The 26,708-nt window shown below is 35.2% G+C and overlaps 1 protein-coding gene across 7 annotated transcripts in view; it reads right to left on the bottom strand.

Annotated features, from left to right (window-relative positions):
* The window catches only part of LOC131148516 (uncharacterized), an 89,377-nt gene extending 64,020 nt beyond the window's left edge, over positions 1 to 25,357 (bottom strand). For 6 of the 7 annotated variants that reach the window (XM_058098258.1, XM_058098253.1, XM_058098255.1 and 3 more), the window contains exon 1: positions 25,034 to 25,357. In XM_058098258.1, coding sequence (XP_057954241.1) covers positions 25,034 to 25,210 — 177 coding nt within the window. In that variant the 5' untranslated portion in view covers positions 25,211 to 25,357. Of the gene's footprint in view, positions 1 to 22,573; positions 22,659 to 25,033 lie in introns of those variants that run through there. The other variant, XM_058098260.1, reaches the window with a different exon arrangement.
* Between the last annotated feature and the right edge of the window lie 1,351 nt (positions 25,358 to 26,708).

Raw genomic sequence — 26,708 nt, 5'->3', positions numbered from 1 at the left:
AATATAATCGAACTTTGAGGCGTCGATAAAACAAGCATGACACCACTGATCCCATCCTTCTAAAGGACATTAATGATAGTAATGAGTGGTTGATTGGTAGGATGGATGGTGATTCCAATGAGGAGGATTAACTTGTGTTTGAAGATGATATTTTGAATTGGGGTTCTGTTGCTAGAGCTACTAGAGTAAATAACCCCCTGCATCATACTAGATGGAGAGTAAGTGCAAATATGTCATCATCTTCTAGAGGAAGAGCTTCATCTAGCAGTGCAAGGGCCGGACTGCAATGTTGCAACTTGTAGATGAGGATGAGATCCAAGGGGATAGGGTAGAGGAAACAAGGGTAAAAAGATGTTGGAGAAGAATATTTTGATGATGATGAAGAAGAAGAAGAAGAAGAAGAAGAAGAAGAAGAAGATGATATCTTGGCAAACTTAGTTGATGGTGAGTGATGACTAATGATTGAAAAGGATTTTTAGATTCTAGACTAGAAATCTTTTATTGTACTCTTTTCTTTTATTTGGGTAATATGAATGGAATGTAATGCCATTTTGTGAGGAATGGTGTAATCCCAAGAGGGGGGTGAATTGGATTGTAAAAACTTTTACGGATTAATTTAACCCGATTCACCAACCAATATCCCAATCATAATTTAAACCATGTATGTAAATCAATCATGACAATAAATAAGCAAACATACATGTGCGGAAATATAAATAAGATAAGGGAGAGAGAGAGAGAGAGACATCGAGATTATTAACGAGGTTCGGCTATACCCGCCTACATCCTCGCCTTGGGCAAACCACCTAAGGATTCTATTAACCTGCTCCTTTAACCGAGCGGAGCAAAACCGTTACACACTCCTTCAAATAGGGTGGAGCCCCCCTCTCCAAGCGATACCCCATGCTTGGTACACTCCTTTAAATAGGGCGGAGCCACCCTCTACCACTCCTTCAAATAGGGTGGAGCCCCCCTCTCCAAGTGATACCCCACGCTTGGTCCGCTCCTTCTAGGCGGAGCTACCTCTCCTAGTGATGTACCCTCACTTGGCCATGGTTCACAACCCGAACTGCGAAGGGCTGTTTTAAAAACAATTTGTGTACAATAAAGTGCTTCCACAAAAGCTGATTTGTGCAATTTAAAATCTAAATGCACTCTCAAATGATTTATAAATGAAGCACGGTAGAGTATAGGTTTTCCTCTCAAAAATATTTTTCAAGTAAAATGTGAGAGTATGGAAAATGATTTTCTTTTCAATTTGACCTTTGATAAAATGAAATGTGAGATGCCTTTCAAGCAAGAATATATGAGTGAATATGTTGCTCAAGGCTCTCTTGAATAACCCAAATGATTTTCTCCCAAAAGTATATTCAAAGATAAGGATAGGAGAAACTAGGGTTTTCTTTCATAAAATGATTGACCTTTTGAATGCAAGAAGGGTTTCAAGCAATATATATATAAATATGAATATAAGTTCAAGCCTTACTTGTAAAAACTCAAAATATTTTCTCCAAAAATGATTTTCAAAATAAAGAGTATAGAAGAAATAAAACTTTGATCTTCAAAAGAATAAGGAAGCTTTCAAGCTATATACATGAAAGTGAATATAAGCTCAAGCCCTCCAATAAACCCTTAAAAAATATTTTCTCCAAAAAATATTTTCAAAAGAAGAATGAAGGAGAAATATAACTTTGATCTTCAAAGGGAGTATAAAAATGAGAGAGAAATAAAATATACTTTCAAAATAATTCTTTCAACCTTCTCCAAGTGTTTTGGGTTGATATTTATAGGCAAAACCAAGATATAGCCGTTATATGACCGTTGGGGATTTAAATAGTACTTTATTTTTAAAAAATATGACCATTGGAGGCTCAAAATGCCCTGAACCCAAGAGGTCCGGTCGATTGGCCCAAGGTCCGGTCGACCGACCAAAGGCAATTTTCCATATTCGCGAGGTTCGGTCTGCTGGGCTCAAGATCCGGTCTGCCGGATCATTAATCTTTGAAGGCTGGTCGACTGGGCCAAATAGGCTCTCAAGAAACCAGTCGACTGGGCCCTTAACAAAATTTAAATTCTGGCCAAATGATATGTCCGGTCAATTGGGCCTAAAAGGCCGGTCTGTCAGACCTTTGTAATACTGGTCATTTGCACCATCTGGTCGACTGAGCTTTAACAGCCGGTCGACTAACCCCTATATATTTTTGAGTTTTGCCTTCTTTTAAGTTCGAAACCACTTCAAACCTTTAGTGTAAGTTTAGCATTTTAAATAAAAGGTTTTTCACGATAAACTTGGAGGTCCTAAGGTCAATCTAAGGTCCATGATGAGCTTCAATTTAAATCATGAGATGCATGTACAAATTAAACCTATAATTCTTACAACTGAAAAATGAATAAAGTCTTCACGCTTTGCTTGTCTTAATTCCCATGGAACACGTCGAGGTATGTTCGTTTAGGTACTTTCATGGCTTCCATTAGGCATCTGTCATTTGTGCTTCCAGAAACATAAATATATTCAAACACTAAGCACACAAATGAGATGCTGTGATTTGTCATTATCAAAACAGGGATAGGACTCAAAAAGTCAAGACATTTGGCTTAAAAAAAGCCCAAAGCGAGTTTCAAAGTATCATGAATGATATTTTCAATCCTTACTCACAATTTATCATTGTCTATATAGATGATGTGTTAATATTTTCTGAAACTCTTCATCAACATTCCAAACATATTAAAACTTTTATCAATATTGTCCAAACGAAAGGATTAGTTGTTTCGGAAAAAAAGATTATCTTATTCCAAACAAAGATTAGATTTCTTGGGCACAATATTGAAAATGATCAATCATTCCAATTAACAGAAGCATTGACTTTGCAAACAAATTTCCAAACGAGATTAATGACAAAAAGAAACTTCAAAGATTTTTAGGATGTTTAAATTATATCTCTGATTTCTATCAAAATCTCAGAAAAGATTGCAGGGTCCTATATGACAGATTAAAAAAGAATCTACCTCCATGGAGCCAAATCCATACTGAGGCGGTAAGAAAAATTAAATCTCACGTCAAAAGTTTACCTTGTATGGCAATATCAGACCCGTCTGCTTCCAAAATAGTAGAAACAAATGCCTCTAACTTAGGCTGTGGAGGTATTTTGAAACAGGTTTAGAATGACAAATAACAATTAATAAGATTTCATTCCGGGGGGTGGAATGATACTCAGAAGCATCACTCCATCGTAAAAAAGGAAATCTTATCAATTGTCCTTTCTGTTTCCAAATTTCAAGATGATATACTCAACTAAAAATTTTTACTTTGAGTAGATTGTCAATCGGCAAAATTTGTTTTCAATAAAGATGTTAAAAAAATTTAGCCCATAAACAAGTATTTGCAAGATAACAAGTTTTATTATCAATTTTTTTTTATTTCGACATAGAACCCATCAAGGGTGATACAAATTATTTACCAAGAGTTTCTAACTAGAGATTTTTTGCAGGGAGCAAAATGAGTGAGTTTTCCCCCATAGAAGACAAACCAAAATTAAAAATGCAAAATTGGGAGTTCCTGAAGGATCTTCGTCAAAGGCAATTCCTTCAAGTTCTCCTTCAAAAATGGCAATTTTTGGCAATATTTCCCCTGCAAATATCCCCAAGGCAATTTCTTCCCCCAAGAAGAAGACTTCATCGGAAATTTCAATAACAAATAGATTTTCTCCATTGAAAGGAGAATTTATAGCAATATCGTCAAATTTGGTCTCTTCTAAAATTTCTTATAAGGCGAGACTAGCAAATTCCCCGAGGCGTCATCCTCCTCGGGATCAAAGCCAAATACAAATGCAAATACTCTCTTTGGCAAAATATTTTGAAAGTTTTCCATATATTAACAAAGATTACTTTCAAATTTTCTTTACTATTGAAGAGTCTTTCTTTGACACAAATCTAGATCCAAAAAAATTTGCTAACAAATTTGTTGATGACAAATTTCACAAGATCTATGAAGATCCTAAGAAAAACCACTTATTCTATGAATATATTCTTGTAGACACAAAGTCTATGGATATATTTGAGAAAATTGACAAAAATGATCTGACAAAAATTGATTTTTAAAAGTTTAAAATTAACGAAGTTATCTACCCGTCCAAATGGGGTCATCTGGCAAAATTAAGAAATTTTCGCAAAATTGTGATCCTAGCCATTTTAATTACTGGGATTATAGAGATGTTTGGTTCAAGGCAATTTTGTATCAAAATAAATCTTTTTCCTTCTCTTGATTTATTTACTTTGACGAAGATTTTTCTGGCCAACTTCCATTCTAGTTTCACAAATGGTGGGACGAATTTGGTCCCTCAAAAGAAATTTTCCCGGCAAATTTAAAATCCATATACACTTATTGGGTTGAAAATCTTTCGCTTCTCGATGAGTGGATTGATTTTTCAGACTTATTTTTATTCTTCAAATTTTTCAATCTGACCTGGGTCTTGATGCTGCAATATAATTTTCCAAACCAACTCATCCGCAAACATCAAGTTCTCTATTTTGGAAGGCAAGCTCAAATCAAATGGTGGAGCAGTATGAAAACTGACCACTTCACAAAAGAATTTTTTTATCAATGGTTCAAGAAAAATCCAAATTTTTCCAAGTCCCTAAAGTCATCTGACCACTTCTGAATTTCTTCTCACAAGTAAACATCTTCCTCAAGTTATTCTTTTGAAGATGGATTGAACGAAGAGTGATGAAGGCAGTTGCAAATCTTGTAACTGCAGGTCTTAGCAACTCCTTTCCTCCAGTGAATTGTCTCATCAAGTTGACAACGCCAACACGATTATAGATATAGCCATTCAAAAAAATTGCCCTTTTCAAAGTTGCATGAATTGAAGGCATCTTCCCAATATCCTCCAAAATTAAATCAATGCAATGAGCAGCACACGGTGTCCAATATAAATGTGGCCTCTTTGCTTCCAACAATCTCCCTGTTGAAAAATCAAGGAATGAAGCCATTAAAATATTAAAATAAACAATATATACACTATAGAAAGTAGTTCTAAAAATAAGTTCTTACCTGCTGCAACATAGTTTGACGCATTGTCAGTTACCACTTGAATCACATTTGATTCTCCAATTTCTTCGACCATCTCATCAAGTAATCTATACATTCTATCTGCATTCTTGACAATATTAGAAGCATCAATAGACTTGATGAATACTGATCCCCTTGGAGAGTTCACTAAAAAGTTGATTATGTCTTTATTAGCAACTGAATCTCTCCAACCATCAGACATAATTGAGCAGCCATATTTTGTCCATTCCTCCTTATGGACCTTCAACAACTCTTTCATTCGACTGACTTCCTCCTTTAGGTAAGGAACTCTCACTTCATGATAGCTAAGTGGCTTTATTCCAGGACCATATTGTCCAATCGATTCAAGTGCCACTGCAAAGCTGCTCAAACGTACAGCATTAAATGGTATCCCAGCATCATACATCCACCTAGCAAAATCTCCCATTGCCTTTTTTCTAAGTTCTTTTTTGCACGCTTCATTTATTGATGTATGCTTCATCTTCCCTTCTTTCCTAGCTTGAATCGCTTTCTTTGGATCGGGAGTAAAAAACAAGTCTATAGGCCCCTTCTGTTTTGGTTTCTTCAAGTTGGATTGGTATGATCTTTTACTTCCATCACTAGTAAACACTCTCTTGCCACGAATGTCAATTTCTTGAACTTCATCTTCTTCATCTTCACCGTAATGATCTATATCATCAAAGTCGGGCAATAACTCATTTTCCTCCTTTTCCATATCTTTCTTCAACATATACTCTTTAATCTCCTCACGTACATGAGTAGGGCACTTAGAGCATTCTTTCACATTTCGAAATCCTCCGACAATGTGTTGTTTTGCTCGAAATATTCCTCCCCTTGTGACTTTAGCACAAAAATTGCAAGTCAAATTATTTCTATTTTTTTGATCCTCCAAATGTGCATACTTCCATGCGGGATCTTTCTTTGAGGAGGCCTCACATCCAGAACTAGAATCCATTTAAGATTTTAGACTTGGTATCCCGTATCCTAACTGAAAAAACAATGCATCATATATTTATAATTTAAGACTTACATAATGCATTTCCAAATAAATTAAAAAACAGTACCTAAATTTCAATAAAAAGAATAAATATTATGTATCAGTTATAATTTATAAACTTACATTAATTAAACTAAATATTATAAATTAAAAAACAGTAGCTAAATTTCTGTAAAAAAAATAAATATTATGTATTAGTTATAATTTGTAAGCTTACATTAATTAAATTTAATATTATAAATTAAAAAACAGTAGCTAAATTTCTATAAAAAATATACATATTATGTATTAGTTATAAATTGTAAGCTTACATTAATTGAAGTTAATATTATAAATTAAAAAACAGTAGCTAAATTTCTGTGAAAAAAATAAATATTATGTTATTAGTTATAATTTATAAGCTTACATTAATTAAACTAAATATTATAAATTAAAAAACAGTAAGCTTACATATAAAGAAGAAGAAGAAGAAAAAAAGCAGGCAGCCGTCAGCAGCACGCAGCAAGCATGCAGCAGGAAGAAGAAGAAGAAGAAGAAGAAGAAGAGAAGAGAAGCAGCAGGCAGCGGGACGCAAGCAACAGCAGCAGCAGAAGAAGAAGAAGAAGAAGAAGACTTACAAAGGTTCGAAGTGTTGAAGGCGACGTGACGAACTCACGTCGTGCTCGAAGGCAGTCAGACAAACTCACGACTGCTTCGAAGGCAGGCAGACGAACTCGCGAGGGCTCCGGCTGGTTCGAAACGAAGTTGCGCAGGTCGTGCTTCTTCAAAATGTCGAAGATGAACTCACGATCCTGGTCGAAGCTCGAAGACGAAGTCGCGAAGGCTTCCGGCTGGTTCAAAGGCTCGCAAACGAACTCACGAAGGGCTTCGAAGGGTCGAAAGGGGCTAGGGCTCTGTTCGTTTGTCTCCTTTAAATGGCTTAAAAATACCCAAGGCGCGCCTCACTGCGCTTCGCGCTTCACTGCGCCTCGTCTCGCCTCGTCTCGCCTCTTGCAGGTCGCCTCGCCTCACCTGATATGAGGCGGCGAACTCATCGCCTCACTGCGCCTTGCGCCTAGGCGCGCCTCAGGCGCGCTTTTAACTACTATGATTAGCGTAGGCAAGACTCCTAAAGATTTCAAGACAATTTTAAAAGCAATGGCAGATTATTCTTCTAATTCTGAGACGAGCTTGGTCATGATTTTGACTTCATGATATAAAAAGCTTAAAATTTTTAAGATAAAGCCAGTCGACAGCAATATTATTACAAGAAGACACTTTGGAAAGGCTACAAAACGAATCTATTCAAGCAAGAAGCTTCTCAGCAATTTCCAAGTTCTTTTATCACAAGAATACAAGGCAATCTCATCTTCCTTGAAGCTTCCAAGCAATTTCTTAAAGCAATTATTAGATTCCTTATCTTGAAAGACGAGATCGGCAACGATCCCTTCATCTTTCAGCAAGATGCTTTACACGTGTTCGTCTACAACAAATTGGGCCATTTCTCAACATTCATTTTAAGTCTCTTTCAAATTTTCTTTTGTAAATATCAAATTTTCTTTAGTCTAAATCAAAATTTGCGGTGGGTCCATGTTTGGAAGACGTTCAAATTTGTCCACCATGCACTAATACTATTGTAAAACTATTTTCAAATTTTGTTTCAAATTCAAGCCTATATAAGGCTCTTATGTCTTAACTTAAGGGCATCACTTCCTTCACTCGCTACTTCGATTATGAAGAAAAGTTGTGAAGTGGTGATCTTAAAGATCAAATTTTCAACTGTTCAAAGTTTGTATAAATCTTGTAAGTTTGTGTCAAACCCTGTATTAAAGTTTGCAATAGTATTGTATCAAGTTTGAATTCATGCAATTATATTCCTTTGCTCATAACTCTACTGCGATTTCATTTCCTTGTTTCTAAATTTGATTAATTTCTAATTTGATTGTCTTTATTTTCCCATTTTGATACAAGATTTTATTATTGAATTCAAGTCCTGGGTTAGCCTAAAGGCTGCTCCTTGGCCCCACGATAGGAAATCGGATTATCACAAGTTGCAGTGGTTGGGCCCACAAAGTGTGGTGGGGTTTATACAGAATTCTGGGCTTGGATGGACAGGTTAACCTTTTCAACTCAAGTGGCATCAGAGCACCTACAATGGGGGTTCGCTTCTCTGCATAATCCGTCCTGAACTTAAACAGGAGCTGGACAGATGGAGCTTGAGCCTAAGGGCTGTACGTTGGCCCCAAAAATGGAAATCAAGGGTGTCACAGGTTGCAGTGGTTGAGCCCACGAAGCGATGTGGGGTTTATATGGAATTTTGAGCCTTGGATGGACAAGTTAACCTTTTCAGCTCAAGTTAATTCTTGTATCAAAATGGAAAAATGAAGACACGGTCAAATTAGAAATTAATGATTTAGAAACAATGAAATGAAATTGCAGTAGAGTTATGAACAAAGAAATATAATTGCAGGAATTCAAACTTGATATAGAAGTTGATACAATATTATTGCAAAATTTAATACAGGGTTTGACACAAACTTACAAGATTTATATAAACTTTGAACAGTTGAAAATTTGATCCTTAAGAGCACCGCTTCACAACTTCTCTTCATAGTCGAAGTAGTGAGTGAAGGAAGTGATGCCCTTAAACTGAGACATAAGAGTCTCATATATGCCCAAACTTGAAACAAAATTTGAAAATAGTTTTACAACAGTATCAATGCATGGCTGATAGACTTGGATGTCTTCTAAACATGAGCCCACCACAAATTTTGCTTTAGACTAAAGAAAATTGGATATTGACAAAAGAAAATTTGAAAGAGACTTAAAAAGAATGCTGAGAAATGGCCTAATTTGCTACAGACGAACATGTGTAAAGCGTCTTGCCGAAAGATCATGGGATTGCTGCCAACCTTATCTTTTGAAGATAAGGAATCTAATAATTGCTTTAAGAAATTGCTTGGAAGCTTCAAGGAAGATGAGATTGCCTTGTCTTCTTATAAAAGAACTTGGAAAGCTTCTTGCTTGAACAGATTGCTTTTATAGCCTTTCCAAAGTATGTTCTTACAATAATATTGCTGTAGATTGGCTTTATCTTGAAAATTTGAGCTTTTATACCATGAAGTCAAAATCATGACCAAACTTGTCTTCAGAACTAGAAGAATAATCTGCCATTGCTTTTAAAAGTGCCTTGAAATCTTCAGGAGTCTTTGCCTGAGCTAATTTTTCTTGGAGTTGATACTTTGTGAGGAGAAATTTAGTTTGGCTGGATAACTCTAGGGACTTGGAAAATTTTGGATTTTTCTTGAACCATTGATCAAAAAATTCTTTTGTGAAGTGGTCAGATTTCATACAGCTCCACCATTTGATTTGAGTTTGCCTTCCAAAATAAAGAACTTAATGTTTGCCAATGAGCTTGTTTGAAAAATTATATTGCAGCATCAAGATCCAAGTCGGATTGAAAATTTTGAAGAATTAAAATAAGGCTGGAAAATCAATCCACTCATCAGGAAGCGAAAGATTATCTACCCAATAAATGTTTATGGATTTTAAATTTGCCAGGAAAATTTCTTCTGAGAGACCAAATTTGTCCCACCATTCATGAAACCAGAATGGAACTTTGCTAAAAAAAATCTTTGTCGAAATAAATAAACCAAGAGAAGGAAAAAAAATTATTTTGATACAAAATTGCCTTGAACCAAGCATCTCTATAATCCCAGTAATTAAAATGACTAGGATCACAATTTTGCGAAAACTTTCTTAATTTTTGTCGGATCATTTTTGTCGATTTGCTCAAATATATCCACAAACTTTGTGTCTACAAGAATAAATTCATAGAATAATTGGTCTTTCTTAGAATCTTCATAGATCCTGTGAAATTTGTCATCAACAAATTTGTCAGCAAATTTCTTTGGATCTAGATTTGTGTCAAAGAAATACACTTCAACAATTAAGAAATTTTGAAAGTAATTTTTGTTAATATATGTAAAACTATCAAAAGATTTTGCCAAAGATGCTCTTCAACAATAATGTTGGCCTGACAAGGTTTAATCTCGTTTTGATGATAACAAATCAAGGTTACTTAACATGTCTATGCAAGTTTGAGTTTCAGGACTTAAGTGATCTTAAGGTTTCAAGTGGATATGCTTGAAGAGTTTGAATGGATTATCACACTTAAGGCTATGAGGCATGATAAACATGAAAGTTCAAGTCATGTGAGACATGAAGCTCGTTGAAGCAATGCACAAAGCTTAGAAGACATATTGGAAGCTTCACAACATGAAGACTTAAGCACTTAGATAGAATAGTCAAATGGAAGTCTCATGTAAGTACTTCAAAACTCAATATTGATTTATTGAAGCTCCTAGGATATGTCATTGGACTTAGATACCTAATTTTATTCATGGAAAATGGTTTCTCAAAGTCCAAATTAAGTTTTCCAATATATGAATTAAGTTTGGAACAAAAAATATTGAGAAACAAGTTTTTCCGAAAAAATAGGCAACTGATGTTAAGTCATCAGGCAACTGTGGTGCTTATGTGTTTGAAAATATACAAACAAAATAGGCACAATCGACTGACCTCATTCTGACTTTCAGAATGCAATTTTAATAGAGCACAGGAGACTGACCCCTCGAGGACAGGTGACTGATACTTATGTTTAAACATTTAACAGTGCTGATTTTGTTTCCAAATCTTGCGTGATTGGTTTCCAAATTAAGAGAAAATTCAAAGGAAAGTTTTTGAAACCCTAGTGTACTATTAAAACATATTATTCTCGCACATTAGGTTAAGAGAGTACATGAACGGCGCAAAAACTCTAAAAATTCTTTTGGCTATATCTTCTAAAAAGCTGCGGTGTTCTTGCTGAGTTCTCTCAGAAAACTGATCTAATCTTTCGAATTTCACACGTTTGAATCAGTTCTGGTGATATACTTTCGAGCTTCAACTTTCATATTGTTTATTTTAAGTATTATTTTTGGATCTAACGTGTACTAATCTGCTCATTTGAGGAGCTTTTCATTGTACAAGCAATTCCTTGCTGTTTGTTGCATTGTTTGACGGTTCAGGTATTGAATCGTTGCCTAGCGAGAGGAGATTCTCGTTAGAGAGGCAAACTCCACCTTTAAGGGAGAGGTTGTAACTTCACCTGGTAACGAAGTTGGTAAAGGAAATCCTCACAGCGGGTTGCTTGGGGCAAGGACGTAGGCTGCGGCCGAACATTGTAAAAACAACGGTGTTCGGTTTCTTCTTCCTTACTCTCTTTACTTTCTGCAAGATAACCTGCATGCTTGAATATATATTCTTTATCATCTTGCTGAATATTGAATAGTTCTGAATATCGAATTATATTAAATATTTAATCTTGTTGAATATTAAATACTTGTGAATATTGGATACTTTCATCATCAACTTGCTGAATATAAAAAAAAAAAAATCGGCTGAATATCCATTCCTGTTGAACATCATATTGTGCTGCAATTCTGAACTTGGTAAATACTGAGTCTTGCTTAATATTGGCTGGTTGTAATTGAACTTGTATCTGCTATATGGTTGAGTTGTTGGATTAAAATTTCAGATAAACATATAATTCTAAATCTGCAAGTAATATATCTGAGGAGGAACAAGTTGTAAATTGATTTTCAGATTAAGGCATAAGAGCTGAAGCTAAACAAGTGATTTACAAAATCTGTTTTGGAAGAAAAATTATTTGTTGATGAAAATTAGTTCTTAATCTCTATCACATCATTGAGACATAAATTGAATCACTAAATTTATTCTTGAATACATTATTGCTCATAGTTGGAAATCATATTCCAAACAAAGGGCTTATCTGATTGTATTAATTTTTATTTCACTTTATAAATTCAGATTGTGCATTGATATTCATATTCATACTTAGGACTTCTTACCTGTATAGCTTGTATAGCTAACTAGAAATCTTGGTCGAATTGGAAGATAATATAGTTAAGGGTTGAAGTATTTAAAATTCCGCAAATCAATTTTTAAATAACCCAATTCACCCCCCCCCCCCTCCTCTCGGGAATACATCCTAATTTCAAATAAAGAAATTTTGAAAGTAATCTTTGTTAATATATGGAAAAATATCAAAAGATTTTGCCAAAGATGGAGTATTTGCCTTTGTATTTGGCTTTGATCCTGAGGAGGATGACGCCTCATGGGAATTTGCGAGTCTCGCCTTATAAGAAATTTGAGGAGAGACTCAATTTGGCAAAATTGCCAGAAATTCTCCTTTTAATGGAGAAAATCTATTTATTATTGAATTGCTAATTTTACAAATCCTGGGTGAGCTGTAAACCCAAACACAGTTGTGGATGACATCCAAAGGAACTCTCAGTTGTGACCTTGCAGATTGCTCGTGCGAAGCATTGCTCTCCACCCTTGGATGTAGAAAGGCTCTGGTAGGTACCTAGCTATGCACGTCACCAAGTAGGGTTGGCTAAAGACGTGGTCCTTGGGCAGGTTTGGACCATACTGCATGTAGATTTATTTCTTCCCATCTTAAGACTTTTTGTACCATTAAATTTGTGTGACCTATGGCCTCAAAACAAATAGTTTGCCATGGAGAAACATCCGAAGGATTATACGAAAGGGTTATTCCAGATGTAAGGATTCTATAATGAATTTTGTAGATCGATTTGTATGGAGAAGTTCTATGAAGAAATCTGTAATTGTGAGTTTGGATATCTAAAAGAAGAAATTTTTCTTTATGATCATCTACAATAAGACTAATTGTAAATTTGGGTAACATTTGAAATAAACTAGCCTATTTGTCAGGGAAGTTTCCACCATCCCTAAAATTGATTCTCTGTAATCTGAAATTCTAGCATCTCTTAAACAGACTAAGAGGGAATTAACAGACCTATTTTTTATAATGGTTTGATTCCAATTTCGACGCATCCTATGTGAAGATTGATAAATCCTAATTTTGCATAATTTTTCAAAGATGCTTTTGAAAGAAGATTTTTTGTATAGAATTTGTCTACAAATCTAACATCAAATTCTTTTATCTTTTACCCGATCTTGGATTTAAAATCTAGAAGTTTTCCTTTTTTATAAATTATATTTTTATCTAATTCTGTTAATTTCCAATTTGCTAATTCTTTGTCATCCGAACATGTTCTTGACTAATTATTGTATTGCCAATTTCACAGCCTAGATGGCTACTCGAACCCGAGACACTTGACATGAGTAAAGATCAAAATCTAATTTCACAACTTTTTAGCCGCAACAACCTAGCACTCTGGCTTTATTGCCTTTGCTCATTCTCAACATACGGGACTTACTACATCCAGAAGAAGAAGAAGAAGAAGAAGAAGAAGAAGAAACTCTTTACTAGGAAGAAGATCCACCAAGTCCCTTGTCCCTCGAGTGGTCAAGGCATCCATTTCTACATCCATTGCATGCTTCCACCTAGGGTTAACAAGTTCTTCAACATGCAAGGAAAGGATAGAAACTAAGTGCTTCAACGAAGGAAATAGACAAAGCAAGAGAACACAAAGGACAAGAAAGGTGAAAACTGAAACATAATAAGTGACTGGATAAGCAACTAAGGATTGCTAAGCACAAGTTCGAGTACCTTTCCAATGAGCAATGGGTAAATCCAAGTCCCGTTGAGATGGATCTCTAAAACCAAAAGTCAAAATAGTGATGGGCAAAGTAGGTGCTTGCATGGTGGTAGCGATGTTCGTGTTTTCTTTCCCTTCATAAAACTTCAATTGTTTCTCTAGATCGATAACAAACAAATTTGTAAGAGGCGCAGAAGATTTCAAGAAAGGGATAAGGATAGGAATAGGAGGATCAACACAAGAGTGGGGACCATAAAACATTGATGGAAATAATCATGGAATCAAAATAGATTCATCCAAGGGCGACCCAACACTAGAAAAATAGGGTGTCCCCTCAAAAAAGATGACATCAGCACTAACGTATTTCCTACGAGTGTGGGGATCATAACATCTATATCCATTCTGAGTTATCAAGTATCCAACAGAGACACATTTAATAGCACACCAATATATGGAACATGAACAAAACATGTGCTCCCAAAGACACGAGGCACGACAAAGCACATGGGTGTTTGTGGGTATACGATGGAAAAGGGAGTTTGTCCCCCTAGAACACTTGAGGGCATCCTATTGAGCAAAAAATATCCAAAAGGTTTAAGGAACATGCATATGAAGCAGTAAAGACCATACTATGTCAAGTAAAGTCTATTTTTTTCATTTAGATAATCCATTCTGTTGAGGGGCATGTATACATGATTTTTGATGAATAATCCCTTTGGCAAATCAAAAAGGCTGATGCTCATTTTGAACAAATTCAAGTGCATTATCAAATCAAAAAATTTGACTACCGATGCCAAACTAAGTTTGTATTTCCTAGTAGAATTGAGTAAAAATTCGGACCTATCTTTTAACAAATAAATCCAGGTAATACACAAAAAATCATCTAAAAAGGACACAAAATATTGATGAACAATCAAATTCTTGACTCTACACAGACCCCAAATATCCAAATGAAAAGGAGAAACGATGATTTACCACAAGACTCAACTCTAGACAGAAATGATGTCCTAATATGTTTTCCCAACTGACATGCAAAACACTCAAAACGAGAAACAAACATGAACAGAGGAAAAACCCATTGTTGTTTTTGAAGTGATGGATGACCTAAATGAGCGTCCCACTAATCAAGAGAAACACCATGAGTAGAAAAAGAGGAAGTCATATAAGAATTAGACCCACCATGACCATCATTAAAATAGCACAGACCATCCCTCTCAAGCCCTCCACCAATCTTCTTCATCCAAAGATCTTGAATAACACAATGAGAAAGAAAGGTCATAGAACAATTATGAGACTTAGTTAATTGACTAACTGATGGTAGGTTCAAGGGAAATTTAGGCACACATAGCACAAATAAAAGAGGAATAGAAGGAATTAACCACCCATTTGGTTTGCAGAATCAGAGCAGGAATTGAATCAAATTTTAGGAATGTAATCGCATTCATGCGTTTGGTTTGCGGAATCAAGTGCAGAATCACATTCCGCCCAAAACACTAATCCCATCACTTGGGAGAATTGTGATTCCTGCCCAAATGGACTAGAATCATTACTCATTCCATAGATTCAAAGACATTCCCATAATATCCCCAGTCTCAATTCTTCTTCTCTTCCTCCTCCTCCTTCTCTGCTTTGGTGACCTCTGCTCCGCCACCACTAATGCTACCACCACCATCCACGGCCTCGCCATCCTTCACCATCATCCATGTCCTTGCTATCCTTCGCCGCCATCTATGCCCCGCCGTCCACTCCATCGCCATCAAGGTCAAGGTTGTTGAAGTTGTGCCCTAGGTTGCAGATCAACCCTCATTGTTTGAGAACTTAGCCCTCGATGCCGCGCTGCCACTGCTGCCACAAGCTATCACCGCCCTTGCTGTCGTGGTCTCTCACAGCCAAAGCTTGCATCATCACCATGGTCGATCCATCCTTGATGCTAAAGTTCCATCATCTTCTTCAACAAAAGAAGATTTTTGTTTAAAACGGATTTTAAAATCAAATATATTGTTTTATTTTATTTAAAAACAAATTTATTTATTTATTTTAAAATAATGAAAGATGATTTTATTTTAAAATAGATTTTTTTATTTTAAAAAAAAAATTAAAATAAAAAAAAAATCAAAACGTAGTATTAAAATTTTGATTGTAAAAGGGTATTTTTGGAAACTACCATATTTTCATTCCATCCCCGTAGACATTCCATGTGAGTATCCAAACATAGTAATGGTGTTCCGACGTTGATTCTATTCCAGTCTCAATTCCATTCCAATGTTGATTCCATTCGACGTTAAATTCATTCTACAAATCAAACGGGGGGGCAAGTGAACATTGCAAGAACCAAAAATAGGTGTAACCAAACCATTAGCAAGAGTAACCTTAAGAGTGTAAAGTAGTGCGGTTCAAAGACTCAAAACAAATTAGGATTACCTGTCATACAAGAGGAGGCAACAGAATCTAAAACCAAGGTGAGGAGGATGAAGAGGCATGAAGCCGAGTTGTACCTAAATGGGCCACGGTAGCATTAGATGTAAAAGACTCGAGTTTGGAGTTGTTGAACCATGCAAAAAGATTGTTAAACTCTTCTCGGGACATAGTGGATGATGTACTCAACTTCCCAATGGAGTGACTAGGTGCGTTTGAAGTGTTAAATAGTTAAATCGCATTTTGCAAGACTTACGGGCCTAGGCTGGTTTCTCAAGGAGATCCCAACAGAGATAATGATATGATTTTCCTCATCACAATGTGTGCAAATGTGAGAATTGCCACGACGAACTCCTCATTGTATTACACAATCACAGCCTTAACCACAATCCAAACCTCGTCCTCGTCCTCCAAAACTTTCCTACGACAGTTAGAGTTACTATCCATGGCAAACTTATCGTAAGAAGTAGCTTGAGTAGTCAGGCAGCACACACTAACACAAACAACATTTTTAGGACTTCAAAAAAACCAGAACTTACAACACTTCGAACTCTCCAAAATCCAGAAAATCCAATACTTCAATAGGCAGCTATGACTACAGAACTGAGCTTACAATATCCTAGGAGGAATTACTTAACCACCATGAACATTGCAGACCACAGCAAAGTACTGCAGGCATTTAATAAACAACCTGGCAGCAGCTCCAGGCATTTCAGCTGGCAGCAACTGGAAACAAATACAGAGAAGAGCAGGAAATAAATAGTTTCAGAACACCAATCGAAACCAACCAGCAATCGGTACAAGATCTCAAGCTATCAATCACAAATTCACGTCATCAAAACAGCATCATTAGCAAACCTGCCAAACCACAGTGTGACAGATGAACAACAGCAGTGATATCATTCGTATGGGGCCTCATGATTGTGGCCCCTTCCTCACAGGCATTTTTCACCTAGGAGGCTACTTTAGGGAAGATCCTCACCCTTGACAACTTTCAAAGTATATCTTGAATTGGTGTTTTTTGTGCCTTAAGGAAGTGGAATCAGTGGACCACATCATTCTTCACTGCTCCTGGACCAAGAATCTTTGGAGCTTGGCCATTTCCATGATCAATCAGAAATGGGTCATTGTAGCTTCTGTTGAGGGTTAGATTTGGGCTTGGAAAGGGGTCAACTCCAACAATTTCAAAAGGAGAGCTCTTTCCCTTATTCCCCTTGCTATTTTTTGGGCAGTTTGGAAAGAAACAAACAAAAAGGCTTTTGATGGTGTGCTCTCTTCTTTGCAGGCTGTCATGGATAACTGGATTTCTATGATCTCTAGTTGGCATAATGGGATGCCTGTGAGGAAATTCTCTATCATTCTTGATTTCCTTGATGTACTTCAGTGACCGGTGTATTGTTTTTGTCATGTGCTGTTTTTGTTGTACTTGAATGGCATCTTCTTGATGTCCAGTTTTTTTTTTTCCCCTAATAATGGAATGGGGTAGTGAGGAAAGATCTAATGGCCTTCAATCTAATAGAGGAAAATGCTCTCAATCGGGTGAATTGGCGGAAAAGGATCCATGTAACCAACCCCACCTAGTGGGACTAAAGGCTTTGTTGACTTTTTGAGTCCGATCCCTCTTTTGATGCTGACAAAGCACATGTTTCTTATGTGTGTATTTAGTGATTAAACAGGTTATAATTCAACACACACATAAAGAGACTGGCAATGGAAGCCTTGAAGGACATAAAGACTATACACTCAAGCGCATTCCAGGATGTCAAAGAGCAAAGGAGAAGAAGAAGGCACAATATTTCTTTTGTAATTGCATTTATTTTTATTATTTGGTCTATAATAATGCATGCATCTGCATGATATGGTTATTTGCTCAGACAAGACCATAGATTGACCATAGGGAGCCACGAGACGTAAAGTGATCTTAGGGATCATCTTTGGTCAACCAACGTCATATTTTTTGGGTTAACTCAAAGCCATAGGTTGACCTTAGGACACATCATAAAAATTCCCTTAAGCCTAAATTGCACAAGAGACCAAATAGGACATAAAGGCCATTTTTGTGATGTTTCAGGCGACCGAAACCTTGCAATATAAAATGCCTCAGTCGACCGAACTAGCTGGAGGTCAACAGTTGACCATGGCTCGGGCGACCGAACCTAATTTGAACTAATTGTCCACGGTCGACCGAACGGTCAAACTAACTTTTCCCACTATCTTCAGGCGACCAAACTTCAAGTTCAAAATAGGCCGGGGCGACCGAATAGTGAAGTTTGGCAGACTGAACCGTTCACCGGGAGACCGAACCTCAAGCGTTTGGAAAATCGCCTATGCCCAGGCACCTGAACCTTCCCTCGGGCACCCGAACTTGAAAAAGTACCTTTTCTCTTTGTCTCTATTCGGGGGACCGTCCCTAAGGACCGGGCGACCGAACCTCTCAAATTGCCAATTTTTTACCAGGGTAATTAGGGTAAAATCTTAATTTAAACATTTCCAAAATTCCTTATTTGTCCCCAACGGTCATATTTTGTTGAAAAACTATAAATACCCCTTTCATAACTTAGATTAGCAACTTTGATTAACCAACTTTTCCCTCTAATTTTATCCTAATCAAAGTTCCCCCAAAATACGTTTTTTATTGTAAAACTCTTTTCTTAAGACAAATCTTTTACTCTCCAAAACTCTCTTTCATTTATTATTGTAAATCATTTTTACAAGAGTATTTTTATTTAGGCATTTATTTCATTCAAGTGTTTTCAACTCTCTCTTAGCTTGCATTTTTGAAAAACATTTTTGAGAGCTAAGCATTGAATTTCTCCCAACTAATCCTTTGATAAGTATTGTTGGAGAAATATTTTATAAGGTTAAATCTTTGAAGTGTTTTATAATATATATCATCTTTCAAAGATTGGATATCTATTTTAAGAAAAACACCCTTACTCTATTGACCATTAATTTCATATCATTAGAGAGTGCATCTGTTAGATCTTAAACGTGTACATTTTTGCTTGTATTTTCAGAAGCATATTATATGTACAAAAATGTTTTCATTGTATCGGTTGGGTTCATCCCATTAATTGAATTGGGAAGTCTCAGCCCCATAAGTGAGACCGGTTGGGTTCAACCCGGAAATTGAACTAGAGAGTCTTAGCCCCGTAAGTGAGACCGATTCGGTTCAGCTTGGAAATTGAACTGGGGTTTTTCTTGCCCTGTAAGGAGAGGATGTAAACGGCTTCTGCTCCGCCTGTTTAAGTGAGCAAGAATAGTGTAATCCTTGAGGGATATACCCAAGGTGGGGACATAAGCTAGTTTGGCCGAACCTCAATAACAAATATTGTGTCGCTCTCTCTCTATCTCGTTTAATTACTGTACTTTAATTTTCGCACGTGTATGCTTGTTTATTCATAGTTCTTATTATTTGCATGCACACCTTTATTTAAATGAGATATGCTGCACATGTATGTTCACACTTATAGCTTAATCATTTTACATACACAACCATTATTAAAATGGGATATGATATGTGGTGAATTGGCATAATTGTTTAAATTAGTGAAAAAGTTTTAAATATCCAACTCACCCCCCCCCCCCTCTTGGGATCACACCAATTCCGAGTGTACAATGTATTTGGTTTTGTTGATTAAATTATCATGCTTATGATTAATGAAAAAGGTTTTTTGAAAAAATACAATTTTTATGTTAATAGCAGTTTAAATAAAATTTACTGCTGATGCAGGGGCAGCATCAAGGTTTTGCAGTCATGAGAGAGATTAGAAGAAATAGATGAGAGGAAAGGAGGGGAAGGGACGAGAGAGAAGATACCAGGGGTGAACTCATGTTCAAGCAACAATTCAAATTCATCAACAACTGCCTACAACATGGTTTTCACAAACTATTTATAAGAAAGCCTCTAAACACATGAACTTGCACACATAACCATAAAACTACATTGCATAACAAACACACCTAACACCCCTACTTTAAATATTACAAACAACTCCCAAATACACATAATCCTATACTAATTAATAGTAAACACACATAATAAACTACTAACTAAACCCAACAAGTAACAATCCAATTCTTCTTAAGTAATCTCCAACTTGGATCTTCCCATGGTCTTGCTTCTTGTCCTATATCAATTGCCCTTACTAAACAACATAAATTGAACAAAAAGATCCACAATGAAGTTGTTTTCTTAATGAAATTGTTTTCATTATCAAAAGTAAGGATCCAAAATTCACTAAAACTCCTTTTAAGAAGGGTTGAAAGCTTAAAACATGCAAATAACCAATGTACATAAGATTTTGTGTCCTTGAGAATTCATGGCCATTACACTCACTTCTTGTTATGTAATCCTGCTTCCAGCTATACTCACTACCATTATGCTACACTACCTGCTACTGCCATTCAAAACTATGGTTGGAAGGACTTCAAAGGAGATTCTAGGGCGGTAGCTTGGGAGAGGAATTCAAGTATCCTCTTGTTGTCTCTAAAGACATAACAGTTATACCATGAAAGAAGTGAGAGGTGCTTATGGCACCGAAGTATGGAAATTTATTAGGGATGGTTTGGGATAAATTTTTCTCCTATGTCAGCTTCCAAGCTGGGAATGGGACACTGTTTTCTGTTAACATGATATTTGGTGTAGCTAATCTCCTCTCCTCTCATCTCTAAGTCCCTTCCATTTTTTAGTCTAACCTGCAACAAAGAAGCCTTAATCAGTGATCACCTTCAGGGTTCTCATGGAATGTTCCATTGGCTAGAACTTAGAAATGCCCTTGATTGGGAATTTTTGACTCCATCCCATAATCTTATGGAAACTTGTACAAAACTCAATATCAGAACATGTCAAATGATACCAAATGGATCCTGGACAAAAATGGTCAAATCCGATTACAATCTCACTCTTCCGGCTGCGAGCAGCAATTTCTCTTGGAAGCCCATATGGGAAAAGCAACCCCACAAGGTCGCTTTTTTGCAGGGAGGCAACTTTTAGGAAGATTATCACTCTTGACAACTTCCTTTGCATGCTTACTTGTGTTTGAATGATGCTAACAAAGTCCAGCACATCCTCAAAGACTGCACATTGACTAGACATTTTTGGAAGTTGGCCACTAAAGGCGAGTTAATGGGCTTGGAAAGGAATCCACTCATGTAAGGAAAGGACTAAGGAGGAAGGCTTTGTCCCTCATTCCTTGCCATCTTTTGGGCTATGTGGAGAGAAAGAAACAAGAAAGCCTTCAAAGGAACAGTTACCCCCTTTCATGCTGTTAAAGACCGATGGATTGTGACAGTACACTTAGTAGTTAGCAGAGTTGTTTGGTTGGGAGTTACACTTTACCTAATGCTTGACTTTTCTGACCCCCTGCAGTTTGGATTATTCCCTTTCTGATGTTTGTTCTGGGCAGCATTCTCTTGATGCCCTCTAATGAATTTTTTTTTTAATAAAAAATATAATACATAAACCAAGTACTTATATACACCCAACATTACAACTAAAGCAAATAATTACAAAATAACATCAAAAGATTACATAAAATACACAAAATAACATTAAATTAATTAAATTTCAAAAATAACCAAAACAACCAAATTTTTTTTTGAAAAAAAATCCTAATTCTAAAGCTATAGCTACAATATGAGCATCTAAAGTTCAGCATTGGTGGTTCTATGTCAAACTCCTCTCCTTCAAGAAAACTCAAATCTTGAGTTCTATAATGGCTCAACAAGAGCGAGGAATATATATCCATAAGCCATTCAACTTAGAATTTCATATTGTCCATTTTCAATTGATATGTAAATATCATTGACAAATAATTGATATTCTTTTCAAGAATATCAACGGTAAGGTTGTCCCTGTGTGACCTAGAGGTCACGGGTTCAAGGCGTGAAAACAGCCTCTTGCAAAAATGCAAGGTAAGGCTGCGTACTATAGATCCCTTGTGGTCTGCCCCTTCCCTGGACCCCGCATACGCAGGAGCTTTGTGCACTGGGCTGCCCTTTCCTCAAGATTTTCCAATCCCAATAAAGTTGATAGGTGGAAAAGTGTCACAGTTTGGCTATGTATCACAAACTTAACACAAGATCCAACAGTTTCACTCCTCTAAAAAGCTCTTGCTTTCAATTGAATTCCAATTTTAACATTGAATTTTGCTGCTTGCTCCTTTGGACTCTTATACAACTTGAACACTTTGTTCCATTGCATATGTTTGCTCTTCGAGAATCCCATATGTGGTCTAACATCCACACAACCAATGGAGCTTTCATTTCCACATTGATAATCCATGACAACAATGAATTCAAGTTCACTTGCAATTTCCTCTTTTATGTGATCATAAATGCATTCCATAACAACTACATTTATGTTTCATCCTTGATAGAGTGTTTCAAGATTGGAAGCTCAGGTTGTCCTAGATAAGAACTCTTCCTTCTCTTGAGATGAATGATAATCATGTTATAACAACTGAGGACACTCTAATATTAACAAGCTTTTCATTGTAAACCAAAAGCAGATTTGAGTTTTACCTCGCTGTCATCAATAGTATGCATTCCATCCCACCACTTAGCCTCATAGCCCACAAGCTCATAAGATGCAAATCTTGTTCTTCCCGTTCCTGATATCTCATTGTAGTCAAAATTAAGATAAGATCAAATATCTAATTAACTCTCTCTTGGAAAATAACCATTGAAACAAGCAATGTCTTCAATGCAAAGCATGGAAGCCCGTGTAACATTTTCCATATCCATTTCTTCCAAAATATTAAAAATGCCAGCTTCCCAATTCTAGGCTCTCCAATTTGACAGTAATAATTGTGAATATCCAGCATAAACTCCAACAAAAACTTAAGCTGGAATTTGGGTTAATGACCATATTGGATTTCACTCCAAAATGTAAATAGTACATAACTGCAAAATAAACCCAAAATATATAATCCCTAAATTAATCGAAGTTTTAAAATAACCAAAAATTAACAAATTTTTTCAAAAATCCAATTTCTAAAGCAATAATTACAATATAAGCGTCTAAAGTTCTCCATTGGAGGTCCTCCATCAAACTAAGCTTAAGGTTGGCTTAAAATTGCCACAGAGTAAAATATTGCACCATGTATTTCTTAGTGCGGAACTGTCTATATGATCATTATTTCAACAATTTATAGCAAAGAAAGGTTAATATTCAAACAGATGACCTCATAAAATACATACATACAACACATAATTAGATGCAGTGTCATGTTCCATAAATAAATGATCTTTATTCATTCAATAATAAATTTTAAGACTTTAAAAAAGGAAACGGAGAAGATGCACCATCAGATGCAAGCAAAACCAACAACCATAAATTGGTGATCAGCTTTGACGAGCATTAACTAAAAATATGATTAAATATGTGCTTTCATAAAAAATTAAAATAAAAATAAGGGCAACCCGGCACACAAAGCTCCCGCGTATGCGGGTCTAGGGAAGGGATGGGGACCATGATGGATCTATAGTACGCAGCCTTACCTTGCATTTTTGCAAGAGCAAGGACATTGCACAAAATCATTGAGAATAATTTTTAAATTTCCATGAATGAAGAGTAGGAAATCTTTTTAAATATATTTTAATCTGACCAAACCTAATTTCTCTGACAATGCCTTATCTTCAAAAGATAATGATATTTTTGCACATAAAATGCTTCAAACAATTTGTAAACACGACACGGTCCAATCCTATACACTGACAATATTATTTTTATAAATTTTTATAATAACCTTACAAATAGTTTTAATACACTTTTGCATAACATAAAAACTAAATCCCATAGTTACTCATTGGCTTGAATAATTAACAATTGCAACTAGCACAAAGATTGTTAAAAGAGAGTTTGAAGGAATATTTTTTCAAGAAATAATTTAGCAAAATAATTTTGAATAGTATTCCTCAATAAAGCTTAATATTCTTCCAAAATGCTAATAAGATACCAGCTTTGTATGGTTTACAAATCAGGCTTCTTTGGTATTAAATTCAAAATTTTTACAATATATACATAATTAATTTTTAGTTTGAACATCTTTTAATGCCAGAAAATTTTCTTTTAATGCATAAAATAAATTTTCTTTTAATGCATAACATGTTAATATAAAAGGGCAACATATTTTTCGGAATTTTCTACTACAATGTAATTTTTTGAAAGTAGGTGCAATTCTTTTCAAAAGAATAACATCTAGCTTGAGAACTGAAAATATGAAAGCAATTTATTCTCAAAAGAAGCATTGACTAGATTAGAATAAGAAATTGTGGTTTTACCAACTCTCTATAAAAGGAGGAGAACAATATTAGAATTTATGAATCTTTATTTGCAAATAATTGGTGTGTATTAGCTGGCACAAATTTCAAGTGACATAGAATCATAACAAACGAGCTGATTATATTATTTTGAAAATAATTGCACATATTTATTTTTTTTATGGATAATTATGGTAAATAAAAATAAATGTTCATTTATTTCTAAAAAAAAATATTAGAGAAATTTAGGGAAAACAACAAACATGTTTCTTTTTGTTTACAAAAATAGGGGATGTGGATTTTTAGTTTGAAGTCACGTATCTTCTTGGTCCACACTAATTTAACAATTTTTTAGTTTGAAAAAACACCAAAAATTAGGATTAGCCTTTTGCAAATGCATTCTCAAGCGCCCCCTCCCCCACCCCCTCAAAAAGTAGAACTACCTTTCCATGATCCATGTAATCTGAGGAGGGATCAAATGGCATGCTGTAAAGCCAGATATTAGACAGTTTTACAAAAATTGGTGCCGCTGTGTGTGTGTGTGTGTGCGTATGTGTGTACTCAGAAACATGTTATAAAAAATTTAGAAATAAAAGAGATTTCTGGGTTTAATAAAGGCAATTGATGCATGTTAATATTGAGAAATTTGTATTAAAAAACAGTCGATAGGAAGAAATGATAATTCAAAGAAATATAAATAAATGTTTTATACAATTTCACCTCAAAGTCGTCGCCAGATTTTCCATTTTTTTTGCAAGAACACTTGAAAGAAGCTTTGGCGCTACATTCCGGCTTGGTAATGGAGGAACATCGAACAGCAGCTGAGGTTAAAAATGGCCGCCTGCTACTTAATTTAGCGGGCGTAGTAAATATAATGGGGGGTTCCAAAAGTATCATCGCTTTGCTTCCTTCTTTTCCCCTAGCGCTCACGATTCGCGTCTGGCTTTATCCTGATCTTCCATCCGAGTAGTCTGGCCAGCGGTTTTAAAATCCGACCCGTGAAGTGACTCGGTTGGTCGGACCGATTAAATCGGCAGGCCAATCTGACCATAATGTCGTAAAACTAAGTATGTTTCACATAAAATTTATATTTATTATTAAGACATAAATGTGTAAAATTACTTTAGAGTTTCTTGAAGTAAAATATTTATAATTACAAAAGACATAAAAACTAATTCTACCAAGAATGTGCAATTTTATGCAATAAAATACAAGTGTAAAATTATTGTTCGCTGTTAAATTAAAAAAATTTAATTAAGTGTCAAATACATCTATGACATTTTAAAATCTTATAACATAATTCACATATAAGAATTTAAGTGTACAATTAAATAAAGTTCTTATATATAATTAAAAATAAATATGTAAAAATAATTTAGAGTTACATTGAGTAAAATGTTTATAATTAGCCCATAACTATATAAGACACACAACAAAAAATTTAAGGAAAATAAAATATAAAAACTAATTATACCAAGAATCTTGTGTAATAAATTAGAAACATAAATTTATTATTAACTGTTAAATTAATTTTTTTTAATTAAGTATCAAGTACAATTATGTAATTTTAAAATTGCATGATAGAGTTCACGTAAAAGAATTTAATTAACATGCAATCAAATTAAATAATATGCAATTACATAAAGATCCAAATATCCAAAATTTTATATATAATTTTAATGAATTGGGGAACCTAGGGGCACGCATGCAAGGCTCGCAATAATAAATAATCAACGGAACAAGGGAATAATAAGAATACAAATAATGGTTTGGAAGATAATTTGTATTGAACTTACTCAATTGTCAAAATGACAATAGACGGTAGTTCTTGTACCCTTAAGTTTCCATTCATGTGAAGATAGAAATTTTGAAGGAAGAAGAGAGTGATATGCAAATATTTAGTAAGAGGAGGGAGAAGAGAAGGTGATATATTGGTATTAATTGGAGATTTCTACCAAATCCAATCTGTCTTATCTTCTGAATTTGTTACCTTTAAATAGAAGGGAGTGAAAGGCTCTAGAGTGTTTTTAGTTGTTGAGGAGCTATAACGAACATTCTTTCTTCTCTGTCTTCTTTTGTTAATGGAGCATATTTTGAAAGTAATTTTATTAAAATAATTTTTTAAAAATATTTTTATTAAAAAAATTTCACCTTATTGGAAAACTTTTACTTTTTTTTTTTTTACTTTTCTTACTAAATTTGTCTTTTCTTATCAAAAAAAAATCTAATCATATTTTAAAAATTGATTCCATAACAGTCATCTTCATTGTCTTGAAGTAGAGATTTGTTAAATGAATAATTTGTCATTGATTCTTTCAATATTTTCATCAATTTTTTTGGAGATTTTGTTTGTGCTAATTTTATTCGAGTCTATCCCTTGGATAGTTGAAAATTT

Source organism: Malania oleifera, chromosome 2 (assembly GCF_029873635.1).
Source record: "Malania oleifera isolate guangnan ecotype guangnan chromosome 2, ASM2987363v1, whole genome shotgun sequence".
NCBI classification, from domain to species: domain Eukaryota; kingdom Viridiplantae; phylum Streptophyta; class Magnoliopsida; order Santalales; family Ximeniaceae; genus Malania; species Malania oleifera.
The sequence above is the reverse complement of the archived record's forward strand: the minus strand, read 5'-3'. Positions and strand labels throughout refer to the sequence as shown.